This window comes from Juglans microcarpa x Juglans regia, chromosome 6S (assembly GCF_004785595.1).
Source record: "Juglans microcarpa x Juglans regia isolate MS1-56 chromosome 6S, Jm3101_v1.0, whole genome shotgun sequence".
Lineage (NCBI taxonomy): Eukaryota > Viridiplantae > Streptophyta > Magnoliopsida > Fagales > Juglandaceae > Juglans > Juglans microcarpa x Juglans regia.
This window is the reverse complement of record NC_054605.1, coordinates 15,923,189-15,947,814: the sequence shown is the minus strand read 5'-3', so window position 1 is coordinate 15,947,814 and position 24,626 is coordinate 15,923,189. Positions and strand designations below refer to the sequence as shown.

The following is a 24,626-nucleotide window of genomic DNA, read 5'->3' as shown; positions in this document are numbered from 1 at the left end:
ACACAAAAGTAAATAATTAATTGGGACTTTATTCCTTTTATGAGTTTTACTACTCTTTTTCCGTTTGTTTTTTTTTTTTTTAAATAGCCCTCAATTTTATTAATGTGTGCACTTGTCTCCTTTTAAATATGCTTCTTTTTAAGAATTATCATACATTATAATTTTCAGTCTAAATAACTCATTTAATTAATTAGAAAAATTGGATAAACCATAATAATTCAGAATATTGAATATATAAGGAGTTTCGGTACCGTTTGGATAATAAGTTGAGATAAGATAAGTTGATATGAAAGTTGAAAGTTGAATAACATTTTTTAGAATATTATTTTTTAATATTATTATTATTTTTGAAATTAAAAAAATTGAATTATTTATTACATTTTATTTGAGAATTTGAAAAAATTCTAATGTTGAGATGAGATGAAATACTTTCACTATCCAAACGGGACATTCTTGTCCTACTCTTATCTCATTATAATAAAGTGGTCGGCATTACTTATCAACTTTTACATTTTAAAAAAATAATTAAAAGGTGATAGAACGTATCACATTTATAAAATAAGATGAAAATAAGATAGTCGTGTGGTTTGTAACATTATTATTCAGAAAGTACTAATATATTATATCAACAATATTATAAAAATATTGTAAAATAGTCTCCCTGATCTTTCAATTATAGAAATATTTAAAATAAATGCCTATAAAGAATATTTAAATTAAATAATTATAAAGAATCTTACTACACTTTTTCTAACCTTCCCATGCACGCAACACATCATGAGCTAGCTTAATAGTTGAAAATTAACTTATAAGGTAATTAATTAATTTTGTGCTCCTTTCCACATATTTCTAGATGAGTATTTACACTAATAATTATTATTGCACCCTAATAATTCCCACACCCTAGCTAGCTAGCTAGGGCGTTGTTTGGTTACAGCTGTTCATTTGTGCGATGATCATGATAAAACCCTAATTTCCAAAACGCAGCATTCGATCGTCGTCGAACGTCCTTTGATAATAATCAATTAAGTACTTCAAGGCCCATCATTTATTTTCTTGCACTTTCTTATTTACTTTTTTCCGCGAGAAAATTAAGGTATATTTTGGTTGTCGTAAGATCAGGGCATATGCAGTGGAAAAGTCATAATTCCTATATATATGCTGAAGCGGTGATTGAAAAGGGTAGATTGGTCTCTTCATGTATAGTTATGGTTCTTCAGAGTCCACAGTCCACACATCAAAAGGACACTCCAATTAATGCACGGTTACTGCAAATACTGTTTTAATAATTAAATAAGAAAAAATAAAATAAAATTACCACTATAGATATAGTACTTCACAGTATCGTACATGGCTACTTCGTATGGTTAATTTTTCGAAAAATGATTCGTACAGTTATGTAGCTTAAGTTTAGGGCATTTCATTTTAAAAAAATGACAATTTTTTTTTAATGATGGTCTCCATATTTAAAAAAAAAAATATGTGAGATTTATATATCGTAAAATTATAAAAAAATATTTTATTACAAAATGATTATATAAAAATAAACTATAAATTGATCATATGGCTTGATATGATATGTCATATTATAAAATTATTTTTTTTGTAAAATAGATTTAACGGATCCCATAAAGTAACGTCAGTTTGTAAGTTTATTTTTTATAATTTTTTATGTCTAACAATTATCTATTTAAAGGATAAAACCGATCGAAACTGTATATCTAAAGCTAACTATACTAGGGAGCTCATTAGTATGATGAATATCCTCTTTTCTCTTTCCTTGGGACAACCAGCTCCTGAGCTAGATATCTTATTGAATGTAGTACTAGAACATGCATTATTGGCCAATATATATATATATATATATATATATATATATATATATATTCAGCAACAAATCATGTAAGTGTCTTAATTCATAGCTAGATCAGTGAATTTATTAGGTGGGTAAATAATTTCTTGAAATGGTCCCAAATTAATGCCATGTGATCGATCAATTGGATATATATATATATATATATATATATATATATATATATATATATATAGCTCATAATTAGTTAGAGTAACATTCCACAACGGTCTATCTCATGTCTAGATAATTGGGAAGAAAATTAAAGCATCAAGCATATATTGGAATAATAAGATAGTCCATCATGTAAAACTAGAGGCAGGATCAAATTAATAATCGAAAAGCAAGAATATCATCAAAAAATGCCAAGCTGGTGTTCTATGATTATAAATAGCGTAATATTAGTACTACAAGATAGAACTAATTCTATATATGGAGATGATCATGATTAGAACGTTGCTTCAAAGAACAAATTAAAGGGATATGTGAACTATATGAGAAAATATATTTACGATCGTAAATTGTATAATTACCGTGTAATCGTTTTGAAAAAAATAAATAAAATATGGAACCTACAAAAAAATAATTTTTTAATAGTGGACCTCACTATTTTTCAAAGTGATTACGCGTTTACCCACTTCACGATAATATGTAAAATTACTCAAACTTAACTATATATATGGTCAATCAAATTATATGATCGATCTCAATTCTTACGCATATATGCACGTTTTCCATCAGCTAGCTCCTTGCAAAAATGTCCTTAGTTCGGTAAAGACATGACAAAATGCTTACTCAAAATATATATCGGTATGAATATGATGTAAAATGATGCAAAAAAACTAATTATGAATAGCGAGTAATTATTTTCAGGAAGCTGGCCTAGTCATGATCGACATGATGTGCTGTTTTTGTCATTATTATAAGGTGGTTCCTTAATCGTATTATAATTTCTTTTGACATTGGTACGATTATGTGAACCTAATCATCCATTCATGATCAATATGTTTGATTGATGTGAAACGCGTTGGAGTGGTGGTGGTGGTGGTGGTAGTAGTAGTAGTACTAGGTCCTGCAGCATGCAGCATGCAGGCCGTCTCATTTATTTTTCTTGTAAAACCACTGCTTTTGTGGAATATGTATGTCGATCTAATATCTTGCGTGATTCTATGTGCTAATCACATCAACATGCTATAAGATTTATTTATGATTAATTATTTTTTATGAAAATAACTATTTCTTATTAAAATTAGTCTTTTTTTTTTATAAATAGTCATAAATAATTCGTTACAAATACTCATTTTTCATATGATACGTACATATATATATCAAGTTACATTAATTTATAAGTTTGCTTCTGTATAATCTTATTGTAGATCTAGTACTTCTCAAATTAGTAGAAAATGATATTGATGCATGCATGATTGATATATATATATACCGACAGCTTTGATCATGATCTGGTCAATTGTGATTCGGAGCTAGCATGCATGGCTGTGAGGTTAGCTGGCCTCTAAACAGCATTCGATCAAGTAATTGGATGAATATGTTGACTAATTATCAATGAGATATAGCTAAAATCATGTGACTTAGGATGTACAGAATGTGAATGGGTTGTGATATTAGTGACTTGAAGATAAATAACTGATGATTCAATTATAGGGGAAATTAATCACTAATGCCGACATTAAATGTGCCACTATTTTATGGACATTTTTTGTCTTCTTTAGTCGCATATGGGTCAACATGTTTTCTATTTTCTTAGCAATCTTTCTCGACCACTCAATCATGCTTAGACATCCAATCAACTTATAAATGTAATTGAACATGGATCGATGACCTATATTGTCAAAATAATTGCCGTGGGATGTTCCTCATGAAGTTCTTTATTGTCTTTTGTGTGAGTCGAAAGATCATATCATGAATGAGTGGTAAAAAATTCGTAATTAATAGTATTTGCTGCCCTTGAAAGATGCATATATATACAAATTAAGGTAATAAACAGTCGATACAACGTATAAGAACACGACACGAAATATTGAAATTGGGCACGTGTGTCGACAAATAGGTTTATAAATAGATTTTCCGAGACGAGAGAGATCGATACCACAAGGCCGGGTAGTGTTGATATCTAATATTGCATGCAGTACTACTTAATTACTTCATATTAATACATATATAACATCCAAAAAATTAGACAGTACTAAACTATTTTGTAAGATCATATTTAATGTAGCCGATATGATCATTCTAACAGTTTCGATTCTTATGTTTGTGAGAAAGGAATCTGGCAAAGAACGATATTAATGGATATAATGGTCTTCATTGATTTAACATTTATGTGACCAAAAGTACTTGATCTTGCTGGATTATTACGTTTTGTTTTTCCCCTTTAATCACTCTAGATCGCTGGTTAATTTTGCTGCCAGCTTACTAAAATATTAGCATTCTCGATATATATTTAACTTATTAATTCCGGAATATTTTCAATCTTTTGTATTTTATCAGTTTTAGTAGTTTTTGGCATGCAGAAACACATTTTAGAATAGTACTACTATATACTTTTATTCGCAAAATGGTTGGGCTACTTAAAATGACACTTAAATATTTTAAAGAAGAGCACAAAGATCAGACTATACAAAAGTACTAAATCTACAAATTGACGTGTCTTAATGTGGTACGTTAGATTGTAAATATATTTTTATTGTAAAGTACATAAATCTAACGTTTCATATGAAACCATGCATGTCAGTTTGTAGATTTACTTTTATGGAGATGATAATCTCCTAATTATAATAGCCGTAGAATTTTTTATGATCATCATCTCTTATTAGTTTCAATTGGTTATCGCTTTTTGGACCATGCACTAGGTTATAATTGGATAAAATCTAAAGTATATATAAATTAGTGGAGAAAAATCAATAATATTCCACATATAATTTCTGTACCTTAAAGGATGAGAAATGCTAGCTAGCTGCTTAATTTCCTTATATGAAAGAAAATATACCCTAGCTGCAAGAAACATGACCAGAAAAAGTAAAGTAGATGATTTTCTCTCCAATCAAAGCCAGGTAACATGACTTTTATATGCTATTTGAGTCCAAGCATTAAGACTATATATAGGATCCTGTTGTTAGTCGTAATACAAAAATAACAAAAAGATGAAACATTTTGAATCTTTTGCAACGACTAATAGAGAGCAAAGGGAGATGTGCCCTACAAATCTGGAGAAACTAGTGACTGAAAGATATCTGCTAGATTATGACAAGAACCCATTAACATATATAAATTTTTCTTTTGTTCCTTTTCTCTCATTCTATATTTTTCTTAGCTTCACTTTCCACCATTCCATGATACATTTATTCTCTTCAAATAAAGGTGGCCGGAAGTGATTGTAGGAACAGCTGGCCCCACTATCTTTTTTACAAAATCAATCAAACTATTTCAAGTTTGGTCATGCCCTTGCCTCCCTCTCTCGTCAAGTAGTAGGCCAAGGACGTATAAAAGAATGATCGGTGAAGGTTCCTCCTCCAAATTGATCACACGCTCATGCCCCACGATTTATAATTTATTATATCATCTTTGAGCCAATTTTAACATCTAAACACAGAGACTGACTCATGACTGACGTGCTGCAACTTGGGCTGGCTGGCCTGCAGGTCTATATATATACAACATGCATGAGTCTGATGCAAATACAAGGCGAAGTTCATCATCTTCTCTCTGTTTTTTTTTTTTTTTTAGTTTTTTCATTGCTAGCTGGGCATTAAGATATTTGAAAACAATCTTATCTGGAGTTCAATAAAAACTAATTTTAAGGTACCTTTCGTTAAACGAACTAATACAAATAAAATCCATGGAAAGTACGACGTCCTACTTTCCATGGATTTTAGCTTTTGCACTTGTTAATTCAATTTATTTTTCTTTGTTCAGTCATGTGTCTTCTAATGAAAGAGCGGATCAGATCATAAGTCCCTCGAAGAACACATCAATTATGGCGCTATTTATGGCTATTATTAGACGAATGTACTAGAAATCAATGGATGACAAGAGGGAAGACCAAAATTGCAAAAAATGCCAATGGTTAACCTACACAGCTTTATGGCGGACGGACATTATAAACACATGAATGTTTAATGGCAAAGGAAGGATGCAGTAATAATTGCGAGTAAAAGCAACTCTTCACAGGTAACAAGATTGTTGGATTCTTGATTTCGGTGGTGGTTGTTGCGCTGCTTTGCCATTATGCAGGGACTTGAGTTTTCTACTCTCCTTGATGGGCATAATATATAATTAATACGCCTATCTGGTGGGATTTTTCCTTTTAATTTTGTGCGCGCGTGAGAGTTGGAAGAATCGACCCAAACATGATGCCTTAAACTTCAACCGACACAAGTACAGAACCACGCAACCTCAGAAATTGAATAATATTACACCAGAAAAATGACTATGATTTTATGGTTTCTAATGAGGTGAAAGAAATTATTTGAATGTGCAAGTTTATTATTGGGGGAACGAACATGGTACAGCAATAGTGAAAGTGTTTGTAGTTTCTTAACTATTGCTCAAATATTTACAATTATGAAAACAAAAATTCTATGTACAGTCACTTTTACATATTATTTGTATATTCTACTAATGCGATTAGCTGCGTCACTTTTTTTTTTTAATATAAAATAACTGTTTTAGCTAATCATATAAGTGAGGTGTGCAAATAGTACATAAAAATAACTGTATATAGCAAAATTCTTAATGACAAAAAGGCAGCAGTCGTATGAACCCACGAATTTAAGACAATTTTGTCTGCATAAACCGCACTATCTATCTCTGATGTTGATTGATTAATCCTGCGTTTCTTGTGTTCCCATTCTCTTCCTTCTCACTGACTCAACTTCCTTTTTTTTTTTTTTTTTTTTTTTTTTAAAATGGGAACAAATTTTGTATTTCTGTACCCATTTTGAAATTATTTAATGCTACCTTGCAAATTTGGGGCTGTAAAAACCATCGAAGTCGGCATCAGTCCAGTCCTAATGATGCAGATCCTGAAACATTTGTGCATAAATTATATAAGGGCAAATAGGACTGATTGTCCGTCCAGATAACTTGGTCAACCTATCTTTATTCTTAGTAATAAAAAATGACGAAATAATGTCAATAGCCATACGGTCTGATGCATTTATTTACCTCCCTCTTTAGAGAAAGAGGCAAATAAATGAAATAAACACATCCAGAATTTAGAGGCTACAAACAGAAGGAAAGAAAATATTGAGAGAAAAAGGCATTTCTCTGCGTTTTATTAAAGTAGTCCAAGGTGTGTACAAATGACCAATTGCGCTACGAAATGAATAAAGAACTTAGATGAAACGGAAGCAGCAGGTACATGAGAAAGCAATGGGTGGGTATACCCAAACTTCCCTCACAAAAATTAATTTGAGTGATACAAAGAAAATTTACATCATTTACTGTCAGATCTCCAAGTTTTTAGCAAGCAGGGAAGGTTCTCCTGCCAAAGACTGGAAAAACACCCCGGCTCGAGAACCCCAAGAATCACCACCCGTGCAAATCGCCCCAATTAGGGCCCCCTGCACAAAGAATATAAATCTTAATCCTAATCTTGGTTAATCTTTTCGCCACTGCTCCCGTTATCAATCCCTTTAGATTATCCGTGTGTAGTTAGAACCCCATTAGAGTAAAGTTAGCATAGTCAGGTTCAAGATCTGCTCCAGCGGCAGGGCCAACCACGATTCTTTGTCACTCTAGTGATCTAAACTTCACTCCAACCTGCTCTGTCCCTAAATATGACGGACCTCTGACTTTAAGGCGCTTTGGCCCAATCTCTATAGGGGGTGGTTCCCTCAAGGTCTTTCCCAACTCAAGCTGGAACCTATCCATTCTTTGGTGTTCCCGCTGTCTACTTGTTGCTTCCTCATTGGCCAACTTTTTATACTTGATGGAAATGGGAATGCTACTTCCTCTGGCGAACCCGTCCCTCCAAGCACAATCTGGAGTTTCTTTATAATGAGTAGGAGGGGTAAATTTACAATGTGATTCATCAGTAATGCAGCAATCAGATGGCATTAGTTGCCCACATCTCCCTTCAGTTTGGACTTTCTTCAGCCGTTTAAGCCCCTGTTTGTATTGAGATACCGCAGTAGTGAGCAATCACTAACTACCATATGATTAGAAGGAAATATAAAGAGAACTTAAAAGTATCATACAAGAGTTTAAACTTCCAAAAAAGTGATGGTATCCAAAGGAGTAATAACATTCCAATGAGGGGGCAAAAGTGATTCACAAACTTGCAAACTGCCCTGCGGTTTTTTTTTTTTTTTTTTGGTAAGTAAAACTTTTATTAGTAGAAATCTAGGTAATGCCCAAGTAGGCAGGACGTAAGCCCCTAGGTTTTAAAGGGAAAACAGACTTTTTTTTATATGTAGTTTTTAAAGGAAAAAAATAACCAGCTGATGAAGAGGCCATTTGATGAGAATAATTACTGCTGAGCAATATTTCATTAAATGGCAAAACAAAGCTAAGAAAGTACAATGAAAAGACAGCAAGTTGCCTAACCAGAAAGTAAAGGTACATAAGCAAAAAAAAACGTTTTATTGACAAGAAAGTTACAGCAGAGAACAATGCATCAAAAATGGAAGGACCCCAAAACAAAAGAAATAATGAATAAGTCTCAACTTCAATAGACCCTGGGGAGTAGGTTCGATAAAAATAATAGTTCCAACCATAATCCCAAAGAATTTTAGTTACAAATTCAGTCCCAAGCTACATGATGATGCTGGAGGAAAACTACAGATTGTAAAATAAATCACAGCTAAAATACACAGCAAAGATATAGTTGGTAGAAGTCTGGTGTTTGGTACCTAATAACACAACATATTAACACAGCCCGATGCATGCATCAGAAATTAAGACATTCAAAACGTACCTGGTGATCAGGACGCTTTAGATGCAACGCATCATTCACATCTCTTTTATCGACCTTCAGTGAAGTACGACGCTTAACTCTAAAGATTTCTGAGTCAGAATCATCACTGTCTTGATCTACAATAGGCTTAAATCCTGATTGATGAAGATTGTTGGAAGGTGTACCGAAGGATTCGTCACAAGAGTGCGAGGATAGAGAAGATTCATGCGCACAGCGTGACGCTTCTTCAAAATACTTTTTGGAGTTAGGCTTCCCAGAATATAAGTTAGCATTCCCCTTTAACTGCTTAACAAAACAAAAACAGCATGAATAACCACACAAACAGCACGTATCACGAAGGGCAGCCACAGATGGTGACCAGAGAGTTAGATCTTACATTGCTTTGTACTGAGCTCTCAAGAGGCTCTACTGAAGAGGACACAGTTGATGCAGCACAAGAAAGGGAAGCTTCAGACACTTCAGATCTCATATTCTCTTCACCAGAACTCCACATGGGCTGGCTATCAGCAAGACACTCTACTTCTTGTGACTGATGTCGAGTTGTAACACAATGTTCAGGTTTCAACTCCAATTTTATCTCACAATAAGGAGAATATCCATCTTCAGCTCTACCACACATATACGAAAAGGGGTGTAAATACAAGTTACCACCACTTCTAGCTTGTCGATTAATCTCCTCTAATATTCGCTCTTCCTGCTCAAACTTCTTGGCTGCAGCTTCCATTTCTGTAATATCCTCCCTCACAAATAGCGTATGATTGCTCCCACAAGAAAAGTCAAGAGACGCAATATCTGGGTTGGCAATGAGGATCAGCATTAAGTAATAAAGAAGATGCAAGCAAGAATAAGGGTCTATCTTTATGCATGATAGGTTTTTTACTATTATTTTTTAATAACTAGAGGCTTGATAGAAACTGAATTCATTTATTGTGTTTTGCACAAAATATTGAGGGGGAAAAAAATAGAATCCATCATCATGAATAGGAAATTCAAGAGCAACATGAATAACTATAGAATCCTAAACAAGGGCACTTGAATTCCAACATCTAATCCTCTACAAATAGTGGTGAAGCTTTCCATTTCAGTCAACCCCTTTTTTTTTTTTTCAAAGAGAATGATACCCCACTGTCAACTCCATTCAAGATGATGGATTTGTGCTGTGAACACCATAAAAACAATGAATGGACCATTTAAATTCTGTAACAACCAAACAGTCTCTAAACAAATTACATCGCTTAATTAACATGAAACAGCATATCAAGCAAAGCATACCATGGCGAAGGCACACGGGGTGCATGTAACAGCTGCAGTTGATATAAGCTACGTAACAGTCACGTTTGCATATGCTGCATACAATAGTTTCGTGAGAAATTAAAGAAACGCCATTGCAAGCCTTTGATTTCATTAATACCCAACGGGCACAATGCTGGAAACGCATCAGATTTACAAAAGAAATCTTAATGCAACGATGTGAGGCCAAGTCTGCCGCTGAATAATCCAAATCTTCAAGTTCAAGACTCAGAGAGAGAAGCATTGCCTCTTTACACACAAGTTCTTCATGAGGAAGCAGAGGCACCCTGTTAAGATGTGCATAGCGTAGGCTGGCTACTGCCCCCAAAGGAAACCAATCACCAATTGCAAAGTTCACTGCCTCACCACAATTGAAACCTAGAGTCCCATAAGAACATAAATACATTTCAGAAATTCTGACATAATTAAGCAAAAGGGAGATCAATGGAATATTTATTTACTAGTATTTTCACCGATTTTTCATCAGTGGAATAACCAAATTATAAATCCTACCATGACTAAAGCCAGCATGATATGCTCTTGGGAAGGTAATTATGAACTCCCCAGGCTTTTGTACGGCCTTGTAGACAGGAACACCATGTTCCAAAAGAATATTCGGTGGAAACAAAGTAGTTTTTCCCAGAAGAACATCAAAAGCTCCATCTTCGTCACCAGTTGATAAAATGTCGTGAGTATAGACATGTTCCCTGACCACCTTTTCAAATTCCAGAGCTGCACGACCCGGAATGCCATACCAAGTTTTTGCAGCCCCGCAATGATGATAATTCATACTGCCATAATCATAAACAGATAAATAAATAAAAAATACATATAATGACGTTTCTCAATATACAAAGCAGATATGCTGGATCACTGAAACTCTAAGAAGAAAAAAAAAACGTACCTGTACAAATAATGATCTTCCACATGCCAAGCAAACATACTGAAAAGCATTCCAATGTAAAGCATAGGTTCAGTTACTCCCTGAAATAGATGTAAATTAGTGAATGAACACAAACTCTCGGACTAAAATAAAAATTTCCAAAATAGTAGAAAGTTTTCTTCTTGGTACCGGAATGGCTCTATCCAGAAGTCGCAAAATGGACTTGGGCAAGCGTGAAAGTTTCTGAAATCAAAGGGAAAAAAAGGTTATACATAAGACTTAGTGGAAGGATAATCCAGAATAAATATCAAAACTGAATAGAAAAAGGTAAAATGATGTTTAAATAATGTAAAGCTTTGATGTAGGAAAAAAACAGAAAATTCATCTTATGTTTGCTTATGTTGGACTTTGGGACAGAAATAAAGTTATGATATTGGGGTTTCGAAAATCAAGGAGAACTTAACATGGGGTTTGTAAATTCATTTACATAAAGGAAGAGATAATATCTTCTGGACACTTAGCCAGTGATAATTAGTCTAAAATTGTTAATCTGGTGCTAAAATTGAGCAAAAGAACCTCCATTAAAAGTTATACAAGAATAAAGGGTTAAAGAAGCTAAAACCTTCAAATTCCATTTGCTATTTCCAAGCAGGTCACTGGGAGAAGATGAAAAGGCACTACCATCAACATCGCAGGCATATTCAACAGTTTCAGTTTTTCCACAAGCAATTTCTTGCCAAAATTCTTTTTCCATGTATGTGGCAGGAAGACATCCAGCACTATAATATCTACGAGCAAAAACCTTGTTCGCCATTTTCTCGAAATCACGAAATGTATAATTTCTGAAAAGTTTACACGCTCAAAACCAAAGAATAAATCAACTCAAAGTATCATAGCTCTCTAAGGTAAAGGAATTTACCTTCCACTCATGAAAAAGGTGACCTTATCGTCAGAGTCCCACTCTGCAAGACGAAGAGGCTGCACTCTAGTTGTGAACTTGAATCCAGATTTCTCCTTCATCAATACAGCCCCAGCTGGAACAGACGCACTCAATGGGGAAATAATCTTGCATATTCCTGTGACCAGTAAAAATACAAAAGGGGAAGAGGTCAAATTCAATTCATGAGGAAAATAAAACAGTAAAAACTCCAAAGCTTAATTTCCAGACGCATCAAATAAAGCAATGAAGTCATTGCAAACATAATAAATGGTAAAAATAATAGAATTTCCATCAGAAAACTCCAAAGAAGGCAGGAAGAAAAAAAAAAGAAGCTAAAACAAACTAATATGATGATCTAGGAGCAAATTCCTTATGTGGTATCAGTTCGTTACATCCCGGGGCATGAAGCCATTGTGTCAACATAAGGCTATCCCATTTGTTCAATGAAATCCATTTTATAATTCAAACACTGACTGGGTTACATTGCTTCAACCAATCTTCGATAAAAAATTCTTCAGAACAATATATCATCAATAAAATAATAATTTACTGATAAAAAAAATTACTGGCATCCAAAATCTCAACCTAGAATTTGATAAACCATGATGAAATAAACCCATCCATAGACTTCAACCTAGAATTTGATAATATAATCAGAAAGTGATGAAAAAAGAAAAAAGAAAAAACCCATATAGGCTTATAGCTACAAAATCCACCCCTTTTTCAATGTATGCCTATATCCCATTTGTTCGATGAAATCCATTTTATAATTCAATATATCAGAACACTGACTGGGTTTCATTGCTTCAACCAATCTTCGATAAAAAATTCTTCAGAACAATATATCATCAATAAATAATAATTTACTGATAAAAAAAAAATTACTGGCATCCAAAATCTCAACCTAGAATTTGATAAACCATGATGAAATAAAACCCATCTATAGACCTCAACCTAGAATTTAATAATATAATCAAAAAGTGATGAAAAAAGGGAAAATTTCCATATAGCTACAAAATCCACCCCTTTTTCAATGTATGCCTATATCCTACAAGCTGAGACCTGCCACCTGCACTTGAATATATGAGGGTAATGAATGAGGACAAATTATGCAGACCAGCATAGAGTTAGCATGAGTATTTACCCCTTCAATTGGCATGCCCAGAAGCCATTCACATTGATTAATTTAAACTTTCTTTTATACGTATATTGATTAATTTAAACTTATAATTCAGAATTTAGCCTGCAAGCCTAAAAACACAGAGGTCCACCCCTTGAGAACTCCTCATATGTCACTGAAAAAGCCAATAATAACTAACTCTACTTGCCTTCCCTCTTTTTCTCCCACCCCTTGCATGCTGAGGATCTAGTCAGTTTGGAATGACAAAAAGGAAACCAAAACTTATTCTAAACATTAGGGTATGATCCTTGTCACAAAAAATTGTTGCTACAACAACAAAAAAAAAAAAAAAAAAAGTAAATGATGAAAAAAAAAAAAAAACCTTAACTCTCAACCACTACAAAATAAAAGAGCCCACTGAAATTTATGGACAAAAATGTGAAAGATCTTACAAAGACACACCACCACTGTGAAAGGAACATTTGTGTATCTGTGCATGTGGCAACACACAAATATGGTGCATCAAACCCACAAAATAACATGGCAAATAGTTTTTTTTATAATTAAAATAACATGGCAAATAGTAATTTCAAGAAATGAAACTAAAGACCACAACAAGCGTGACTTGATTCAAAACCTATACACAAATGCATGGGGGATTTTACCATATTTTGAAGCTTCTGGGGCTATCTTCTGCAAAAATACCAAAGGGTCCTCAAAGTCCTCCTTAGTTGGACAGTACACAGGGCACTCTGGAATTTTCTCGGTCCATTCTAGATCACTTGTGTCAAACTTGTCGACCTTGCGCTTTGAAACGATATCTGCACTACCATGAAGCCTCACGCCACATGATGCTGAAGCTCTCAAAGAATCTCCTCCACTCCTGGTCATCATGTTAGTGATACTTGCTGTCTCATTAATGGTGTCTGATTTCATTCGCTGAAGCCTTTTATGCTTCAGAAGTTCTAACCCATTTTTAACCTCTTTAGATAAACAAACCCTTCCTTCTACCTGGCAAAAGATATTACTTAAGGCACTCAGAACCAGCAAAATGGTAACAGAGGTATAGGTGATTTTAAGACACAGAAGATTACAACTTTTAACTGTTTCTCCATATGACAGAAATGATACCTATAAGTCAGCCCAGCGTACAGACATTCGACAATTGCACCCAGCTTACCCAATAAAGTTGAAGTAACCAACATTTATACAAATTTATCAACCATGTATTGCTCAATATTTATCAAGGCAACTGTCAATCTTATCCATTTTCCCGAAATAGTTAAAAAAATATAGTCAAACCAGATTTATTGAACAGTATCGATGAAATCTTCATCACGATTCACGACCAACTTCTTTATTACATGCCTCCCTAATAAAACATAATTAGAAAAAGAAAAACTGAAAACAGAGAAAGAAAAATTACAAATGGAACAACTTTCTTGTAATTAATTTTTAAAAAAAAAAAAAAACTCTTAAATCGGGGATGAGAAGAAAGAAATAACTCCTCTTTTAAATATATATATATGTATTTGTATGTATGTACGTACGTATGCATATACATGTATATAAACTCGTCAGATATGCTGCATCGTATAAGTTTGATTCAAAGCCTTAACAAGTACGTAAAATTCTGAATGTTTACGAACCAGACCCCAATAAAAAACATCTGGAAAAAATCACAAAAACTATCATTATTAGGGGGAAAATTAGGAGCCCGCTACAAAAGAAAACAATGTCCGAGATCTAAACAATGAAACACAGGAAAATAAATTTACACAAGTTTTAACAGAAATTTCTGAAAATGCAAATTAAATGTAAAAGAGAGAGAGAAAACCAAAAGCCAAAAGGATGAACCACATACCATTTCATTCCGAGGTCCTTCGCTATAAGCCTCCGTTTAAGTTAGCTTCGCCGTGAGCAGAATAAAAAACAACGACAAAAACAAGTCCGAATCCCAAAAACCAAACCCTAGATCACGATCCCAGCCACAAAAGACTCAACGCTAAGCCTTTAAAGCGAACCAGGCCCGCCACATTCTCTCAAAATGCGACGAGCGAGACCGAGCCAAGTCAGAGTCGGAGATCCGAAGCCTTCTACGACCGGGAGTCACGAAAAATGAAAAGGAAACCAACGGAACTCGGAGAGAGAGGTATGTGCGGGTTTACGGCGAAACGCGGAGGCTTGTCGCCGGCAAAAGTAGTGGTTTACCGGCGAGGGACGATGTTTACCGGTGAGGGATGAAGAGAGAAGAACATAGATGAGAGAGAGAGAGAGAGAGAAAAAAAAAAGAGAAGGCTTAAGAAACCGAAAAACGTCTCAGGGTGGATAGCTTACAGTTTTATACTCAAAATAATTTAGCGCTTTAAAAGGTTAAACCGAATATTTTATTATCAATTTAATTTTGCTTTCTTTTATTATCAATCAATTAAATTAAATTTAAAGCGAGGAGATAGTGCGAAACAAAGTGGAGGGTGGTGGTTCAACCAAACGCTAGCCGGAAAAACGCGTTTTTTCTCCCCATTAATCGCGTTTCGTTGGTTTCGGAACTTTCCTTTAGGGACTTTACCATATTACCCTTACAATCGGGAATTTCTCTGACGTGGCAGGGAAAACGGAACCGTATCATGTGTGCTTAACAAGAGCGTAAAATCGTACAGGATAAGGCGATCTGACCGTCCTTCTCCTCATCTGTAACTTTGAACGGTCAAAAAATAACGAAATGTAGCGGATCTGAAATCCCATCCGCACGTACTTTTTTACGTCGAAACTAACTGCCTATACATGGGTCACTCTCGCCCACCTTCCAGTTAGTTGGTCTTGTGAACGAAAAGACAACCGTCTCCTCGTCGGTTTATCCCTTTAGGAAGAAAGCCGAGAGGTGTTTTGGACTTTTTAGATCCTCGGCTCATCTGGAGAGTAAAAGGAGATGAAAATTTGTAATAAGATGGTTTATAAATAATTTGTGTTAATTAAAAAAAAGAAAAAATTAAATAAAAAATATTATTAGAATATAGTTTTATAATATTATTTTTATTTGAGATTTAAAAATTAAAAAATTTTTTTTTGTTTAAAAGTTTGAAAAATTTATAAGAAATAATTTTAAAATATTTATAATTAAATTATATTTAAAAATAAAATGTAATAAAATAAGAAGAGATAAAAATTTTAAAACGTAATCTATTTCCAAACGAGAACTTAGCGAGGCAACTAGAGAAGAGAAATACCAATACGCGGTGACCGAACGGACTCCAAACACGGCGTGGCAATATTCTGCAAAAAAAAAAAGTACAGGTGGCAGGCGGATGAACAGCGGTTTCGAATGTGAGGAGCCGTCAGGGGCTGTGGTGCCAGAACCGACAGAGCTGGCGGTTAAAGCGGGTTTCACGCTCCTACATGACCGGTAGTACCCGGTTTCCGGTTTTCCGCTGCCTTATCTTTCTCTCTCCTAATCCTATTGGCGGTTTGTCCCTTTCAGCTTTTGCTAGGCGGAGCTTGGTCTAATGATTAGTTTTCCACAGTCAGCGAAAACGAAGCCTTTCAACTCCGAAGAAAAAGTATGCGTAATACTATTCTTATTTCAGTCGATTTGGCGGCTCGGCTCTAATGCTAAGTCAACCTTATCTGGCTTCAAGGCTAGGCTACACTTTATCCGGCTTCGTGTTCTTTCAGCCTTGATTATTATTATTTAATGTTTTAATCTTAATTTTAATTTGGAAGTAACTGCCACACGAACCCATCGCATCACGAAATTTACTCGACAGCAGAAATCAGCTTCCTTACTTTGCGGGTACTTTAAGGATGAGATACTCGCCTTGGATTGGGAACACCTGTCCTGGAAAGTACTTTGGAAGGGAATACCTGTAGCGAAGGGCGAGTTTCAATGGAGAGATTAGGGAGGGAGCAGAGAAGAGATTCTGTGTCAGGAAAGTAGTTGAATTGACGAAATTGCCTGATGAACAGTACAAATTAACTTTAATACCTTCCCTCTTTGACGCAATGTTTGGGACTTTCGGTCTGCATCTCTTCGGCCCTTGGGAAACCAGCTCTCTTTGTTGGAACCTAGATTACATTATCTTTTATAAAAATTAAATTAAATTAAAACAAAAAAATACTGGAAAAAGAGTGGTCCTGCCATAGATTCTGCATAGTTCTGTTAAATACATTTATTTTTATATATTTTTTTATGTAATTAGTCAAAATAATTATTTTATATTAAAATAAAATGATACAATCAGTCACAATAGTAGAATATATAAAAAATACGTAAAAATAACTATGCATGCTCGGTTTATTTTTCACAGCTCAATGCATTTTTTTTTTAAATAATATAGCCATAAGGAGAATATTTCTAAAGGAAAGATAAATAAATTTGAATGCAGTGGAGAATACAAACACCAGAAACAGTAAATTAAAATCAAAACAATTATAAATTAATATCAAATATATATTTTTCATTAATTAGAAAAATATAAAGCGTATATTGCAATAATATTTGTCCTAACAAATAATTAGAATGGGAAGTAGATGCCTCTAAGGAGACATTAATAGATCAAGCTCCTGAATATTTAAATTAAAGGCACATTAAGAAAAAGAAGGAACTAAAAAAATGTGATACTTACATATAGAGATGGGGATGCGGAAACAACCTCATCCATTGCGCTAAAAAGGCCGGCGGGTACCATACATAAAGGCAAGGTAGAGCTATATTAATTTCATTATGATGTGACATCAATTTCACGAGTTGCCAACTCAATTTCTCTTCAATAAAGCAACTTGAAATGTGTTTGGTTATTTACAACAATAACAATATCATGTTGTAGTAATGTTTGTGATTAAAAATTTTGTACATACTCCCATAAAAAGAAGTTTCCCACCATTTGAGGCACGCATTTAATATAAAAGGTATTCTCCAATCATCTTACCAACATCTCATTTTTCTCTTTTCAGTGTAAAATGTATCTTCACTTACAAGTGAATATATATATATATATAACATAAATAGAATATATTTATCCTGATAAGTAGACAAACCCGTAATATAGTTGGTATAAAATAATTTTAAGGTCTCGTTTATTTTCACAGATGAGAATAGATGAAATGAGTTGAGATAAAAGTTAAAAAAAATATTGTTAGAATATATTTTTTAATAATTTTTAAAAATTTAAAAATTTTGAATTGATTATTTTATTTTGTATAGGAATTTGAAAAAATTTGAAGAAGTTTTGTTAAAATGAACGAGATCTAGATGTTTAAAGGTGTTTAAAAAATGAGAAAAAATATTTATAATCGTAAATTGTGCAACTGACGCGTAATCATTTTGAAAAAAATAAATAAAATATAAGATTCACATGAAAAAAATTAATTTTTTAATAGTAGGTCTTACTATTTTTCAAAACGATTAAGCGGCGTTTACGCACTTCACGATTGTGTATAGAATTACTCTTTCCTAATATTGACTAAATTGATATTAGGATAAGAAATAATTCATATATTTATAACTTATGACCATAATTATTTCAAATAAGAAAGCATTTATTCGTGATTATGTATTTTCGAAGAAAACGAACAATTTCAACAAAAACCAGGAATCTATTTATTTTGTTTTAAATATATAATCAGTACGAAAAGTGTTGGTCTTGTTTGTATACCCGTTCACCAATGCCTCAAAGCCTACTCACATTTGAATTTTGCACACCCATATAAGTTTACACATAGAGTTAAAGAATAAAATAAACTATTGAGAGTATACATTCTAAAATTGCTGCTACTAGCTATAATGGGTTGACATTAATAACCCTTTGAGAAAGCTCCAAGTTTACTTTTCCCCAATAAGGTTGGAACGTGGAAGTCAAATGTAGCCGTGAGATTCTGTCTATAAAAACAACGAGAATTATACCATTTTTCAACCGTCATGCGAAAGAGTGACGTGGATGTACAAAACTCCATTCCGAGATAGTAAAGATAATTACATTGGTCGATGTGTCAGGTGCGGACAGCCCAAGACACGTGGTTTGTTGACCGGACCTTTTCCTACTTCCGGTTCTATTATACGGTGTAGGTAGGTTAATAAGTACGTGACTGTCCACCAATCGTTTTTGGCTATTTATTTGTGACCAGAGAAGTATCATTAGATTCATTAAATTCATTTTTAAATTTGATAAAAAAAATATATTTTTATTTATCTAAAATCTGTTTATTCATAACTTTATATTATATTAACTATTAAATTCATCAAAATAATAATATAATATTATCTTTTAATAATAATATTTTGATTTTTTATTTTATATTTTAAAATTACACTAATTATATATTAATTAATAATTTAATTTGATACTTAAATTAATTTTTTAATTAATTTTTTTCTTCAATTTAATTATCTAACAAATACATTTTACCAACTTAATTTTTTTCCTCAGCCTAATTTGGGGCCGCCAGTTTATGCTCAAAGAAAAATGCACATGAATTCAATAGAAAAAAACACAGAAATTCTTCGTCCATGTTACACACCACGTTTAAAGAAATTCACGTTTGGGGCCACCTTCAAAGAAATGATATGGGCGAAAATCTAATTTTATTAATAAAATGTATAGATCTCCAAATTTGATGATAAATAAAAATGTCCCGCAGCTCAAATGTTGAGATTTTTGGATATGTGGTGAATCTAATCTCATAATTTTAAAGTAAAAATATCAAATTTTAGAGATTAGACTCATTTGACGAGTCTAATGCAAGTGCTCTAAAACTCTATTGTGAAGCTTGTACATACACATTATCTATATTATAATTTGATTTAAAAAATAAATTTTAAAATTTAAATCTTACAAATCAAATTATGTTACGTACATGATATGTGGTGCAGAGGCATTTACATATCAGTTATCATATATAATAAATTGAAAAAACTGATCACATAATTTTGCATGTTACGTTGCATCTTATTTTATAATGAAAATAATTTTATAATTTTACGTACCACATTAAAACACGTTAGTTTGTGAACTTAATTTTATAAAATTTATTTGTAATTAAAACATTTCTCTATATAGTATTGGCTAATTGAGCCGGTTATGATACAATATTGACGGGGTATATAACAAAATTGGTGGAAAATTAGGTCCATGATGTAGAGAAAGTGAGGATTAATGCATGCATATACTTGATGTGATGAAATGAATGTTATAAGAACATTTTTTTGGTAGTAACTCGTGCTTTTTTAACATCTAATTAACAATTATGTATAGCATTTGACTCCCTTTTTTTATATTATCCTTTTTTTTAACAAATTATTTTCTGTTTCTTTTTTTAAAAATATTTTATGCGTTCAATCTTGACTTTACCACTTAAATATTAGGAAAATGATGTTCACATAAAATCATAATGGGTAGATTAATAGGTATACCTGTTAATATTTTTTTCTCGTTTTTTCTCTTAATTGGCAAGCGCAAAGGCATCCAAAACAGTGGAATTTAAATCCAAAAGCTGTTTATTCGAATATATAATCATAGAAAATCCTAGTGATAAAGCTGATTCACAGCAAATTACCCATCAAGAATCAAATTATTTTGGTATCTCTAGCTATCTTCTTGCGTAATCAGTGTATGTGTATGTGTGTGTCACGTTCTATCCGGTTGATTCCATAAAGCATATTCTTATACATAAATACACAATATTTTGGCTTTCATCAAGCCACGGCATAAGCAAAAGAGACATTAAGTATTCAATCATAGAGCCTTGCCATATACTAATACTTTCTTACCTACTTTTCTTTTCAACATATTATATAATACTCTCTCTCTCTCTCTCTCTCTATATATATATATATATATCTATATATATACACAATAAGGAACACACCAACAACAGCACTAAAAAATAGGGGAATCTCCTTCTCGGTATTAGGTAATAGGTATCATTTAAATAAGATTTCAACGCCCTTTACGACGTGGTTTAACAAATCTTTTTATGGCGGAGAGGTACTTCATCATCATGACCTATTACCAACCAATAAGGATATATAAAAGGAAGGAATTTAGGACAAAAGTTGGTGACCCAAAACAGGTTGTAACAAGGGTTAGTGAAGTCTTATTCAGTTATATGACATTCATGTGTACGTGTCTCAGCCTCGGGGGTCTGATCATGACATTAAAGGTTGCTTAATTAGATTGAGTGGCCGCCATGGTTCGTGTTGTAATGGCAATGGCGCAGATTGGGACTGCATGGGGCCTTTTGCTTGCAACAAGGATATCAGATCAGAAAGAAAGGAAAGATTATACTTGCTGAAAGTGAGACTTTGGGTAACTTGAAGTAGACTTGATGAACTCACAAGAAAAAGAAAGCTTACTTCTTAGAGATGACATTTCATGGCGGGAGGCATATTTGGATTGGATTGTTGTTAGAGAAACCCTTCAAGAAGGAAGGATTCTAAGCTGTACGTGAGGAAGAAATATATATCAATATGGCCAGCCATATTGGGATATATTATATACTTGTTTAAGAGAAAAAATAGTATGTATGGTAAATTTATAAAAAGTGCTTTAAGCACCTAAAAAAACTAAAAATCTACTTTTTAAAATCACCATTTTGAAGTTTCTATCGAAGAGTTCCCCCGTAGATAATTCTATATTTTTTTTAAAAAGTTTTAATAGTAAAACTTTTTAATAAAGCTCTACAATTAAAAGTCTTAGTGCATGTTTGAGATTGCGGTGAGAAATATAGCTTATAACTTCAGGACTTATAACTTATAACTTAAATAATAAATTCTATTATTAATTACAAGTTATTTAATATTTGGTAACCATATATGTTTAAAGCACTTTCAAACACGTTACGTTTGTCTGGAAACAAATTAAAAAGGTGACTTCGAAGGTAGAAATAATGATTATTTGAATTTTTAAAAATTATAATCATATATTTGGAAGTTTGAAAGTTATAATTATCTCAGAGTTGTATGGGTATTTTCGTCAATTAACAGTCTTTTTAAAATTTGAATTATGCTTTGCATTATCCGGAAAAGTATGTTTGAAGAAAATCGTCAAACATACTTTTTAGCTTATTTGAGATTAAAAGTGTTTTAATACGTAACATCCAAATAACCTAATTTTTCTATTAAAGAGCTATTTAAACACTTTTTAAGACTAGGGTGAGTTTGGATCCCAAACTCATTTCAACTCATCATTACAAAATTTTCAAATCCCAACACAAAATATAATAAACAATTCAACTTTTTCAAATCTCAAAATAATAATAATATTAAAAAATAATATTATAACAATATTTTATCATCTCAACTCAACTCAGTTCAACATCCAAATACAGTCGTACCGCAACTCCAAACAGACACTTATCTTGTTATTATATATATATATATATATATATATATATATATATTTGTAAGTCACTAAGGATCAAGATACACCATATATCCTTACTTCTAACATACTAAAATCTTATTTTCTAAATTTTATTTTTAAACTTATCATGAAAACCAAACTACGTACTTCATATCAACGTTGTGGAGGTCAATGTTATATACACTGACTTACAAGCAAAATGATTTGGTTATAGAAGGATATTTTGTGTAAATAGAAAGCTTAAAAAGTGAATAGAATGCCTCTTTATAGCGATGAACATTCTTCTTCTTCTTCTTCTTTTGTAGAGGTTTGCAATAATAAGTAATTCATATGCTTGCATGCATGCATGCATGCATTAATAATGGCATCAAAATTACAAGGTTAAAGCTGATACCTATTTTCTCATTTGGTCGAATACATATGTTAAGGCCAAACGGAAGATTCCACAAACAAAGTACATTCTCATAAAAGGGTAAAAAAAAAAAAAAAGTCCTTCTTGGAGATCATGACAAACAGAATCCTATGAATTTGGTGTTTGGAATTTGCCTCAAAAGTCAGCTACTTGAACACTTATTTATTCACTCTAATTAACAGATTATATTCTTAATCAGCAGCATAATTCAGTACTGTGTCTGATCTGCCAAGTCCATGTGCTAACATTGATGTTTCGAATGAAACAGGGAGGCCAGGAAATCTGATCAACATTTCAAGACTTTTCAAATTATTACTTTAGGATACAAAGAAAAACACTAACGATTATGCTGCCTCAATTATACTGCTCATTTTGTTCCATTCACGTGGCACTACGTGATTTATTAAAAAAAAATCAAAAAAAATATATATTCAAAACAAAGTGGCATCTAAAAACATAAAAAAATGAAGATTAAAACCCTAGATTCACTGTGCTCATTTTTTATTTTTTAATAAATCATGCGGCATGGTGGTGCCACATCAAGTCATCAGTGAGGCAAAATAAGTGGTATATCTGAGGCAGCATAATAACATTTCTTTTTTAAAAGAGTTAGGCTACTCTGCCGCCCAAAGTAACCAGATCACTTTGACCGCTAGTTGCTTTTGCAACTTTTTTTTAATATATTTAAATATTTTTAAAAGATAAAAAAAGTACATCAATATACTTAAAATCATTTCATTAATTATTAAGTAAAAAAAAAATCTCGAGCAGTCAAGTAGAGCAGTAGGTGAGTAAAATAATTTTTTCCTTTTTAAAAGTACATAAGAGAATATGCATAGTTAAAGGTAATAAAAAATAAAATGAAGAATAATATAATTTTTTTTATCTATAAATTCTTGACCTATATTAATTTCCGAGCCACCGAAAATATTATAAATGAAAAAAAACATTTGATGAGACCACCTGTCATCTGCTCCACAAATTTCATTTTCACAGTTTATCACATACCCAATTTGGTCAAGATCTCATTCACTAAAAACATACAAAGTTTAGAAAAATGGTGCAAAAGTATGACTACTTCCGCCCGTTCGAAATACAAAAACAAAATTAGCCGACAAGTTGAGAAGAAAGCTTTCCCAATCTAGTCGTCTACTTTGACCAAACGCACGCCGTTTACCGATTTACAAAAGAGGAAGAGGAAACGGCCATGCTGTGGACGCGTGGAAAGAGTCTCTCGCGAATTCATTACGAGGTTTCTGTTTTTTGTTCTTTGTTTATTTAGGTTCAAAGTTTTCTTCCTCGTTCTCTTTTACTTTTCGGCGCATGGGTCAATGTTTTCTCCTTCTACTTCTTTCACGTGGTCTAAATATATACGTTTTCTTAATTTGATTAAGTTAAAAATATAATATAAATAATTAATTTTTAAAAAAAATTTGTTAGATAAATTGTGATATCACATGATATCAAAATAAAAGTCTTGAATTTAAACCTTAATATCTTCCTATCTCCAAATGAATGTTCAAGCCACATGATCTATACAATTGAAGCCTCATTAGAGCATTACAAAGAATAATAAATTTTCATTCTCAAGTAATATGAAATTTCATACATCACTTACCTTATCATCTTATCATATAGGGTATCACAATCTCTCATTTTTAAATTCACGACGTTCTCGTCGGGCCCATCTATTGTAGGTGGCACTACTTAAATCCTATATTTCTAATTGGGATAGATCACTCTGATACTGTTTCTATCGCCCTAAAGTAAGACCCAAACCATATGATCTATATTCTAAAAGGACTAATCAATTATACAATTGGAGCTTCATTGAAA

The 24,626-nt window shown here is 32.7% G+C and overlaps 1 protein-coding gene and 1 long non-coding RNA gene across 2 annotated transcripts; one reads left to right on the top strand and one right to left on the bottom strand.

Annotated features, from left to right (window-relative positions):
* Positions 1 to 7,117: 7,117 nt before the first annotated feature.
* LOC121237129 (lysine-specific demethylase JMJ706-like) lies at positions 7,118 to 15,337 on the bottom strand. Its single transcript, XM_041133720.1, has 11 exons — positions 14,887 to 15,337; positions 13,688 to 14,033; positions 11,882 to 12,038; positions 11,585 to 11,804; positions 11,152 to 11,205; positions 10,984 to 11,063; positions 10,593 to 10,870; positions 10,062 to 10,457; positions 9,166 to 9,581; positions 8,790 to 9,071; positions 7,118 to 7,981 (listed from the first exon to the last, which is right to left on the bottom strand). The coding sequence occupies exons 1-11, from the start codon at positions 14,887 to 14,889 to the stop codon at positions 7,604 to 7,606; spliced, it is 2,610 nt and encodes an 869-aa protein (XP_040989654.1). The 5' UTR covers positions 14,890 to 15,337; the 3' UTR covers positions 7,118 to 7,603.
* LOC121237130 lies at positions 11,833 to 22,278 on the top strand. Its single transcript, XR_005934871.1, has 2 exons — positions 11,833 to 11,867; positions 22,167 to 22,278. It is a non-coding gene; the product is annotated as an uncharacterized LOC121237130 (long non-coding RNA).
* Positions 22,279 to 24,626: the final 2,348 nt, after the last annotated feature.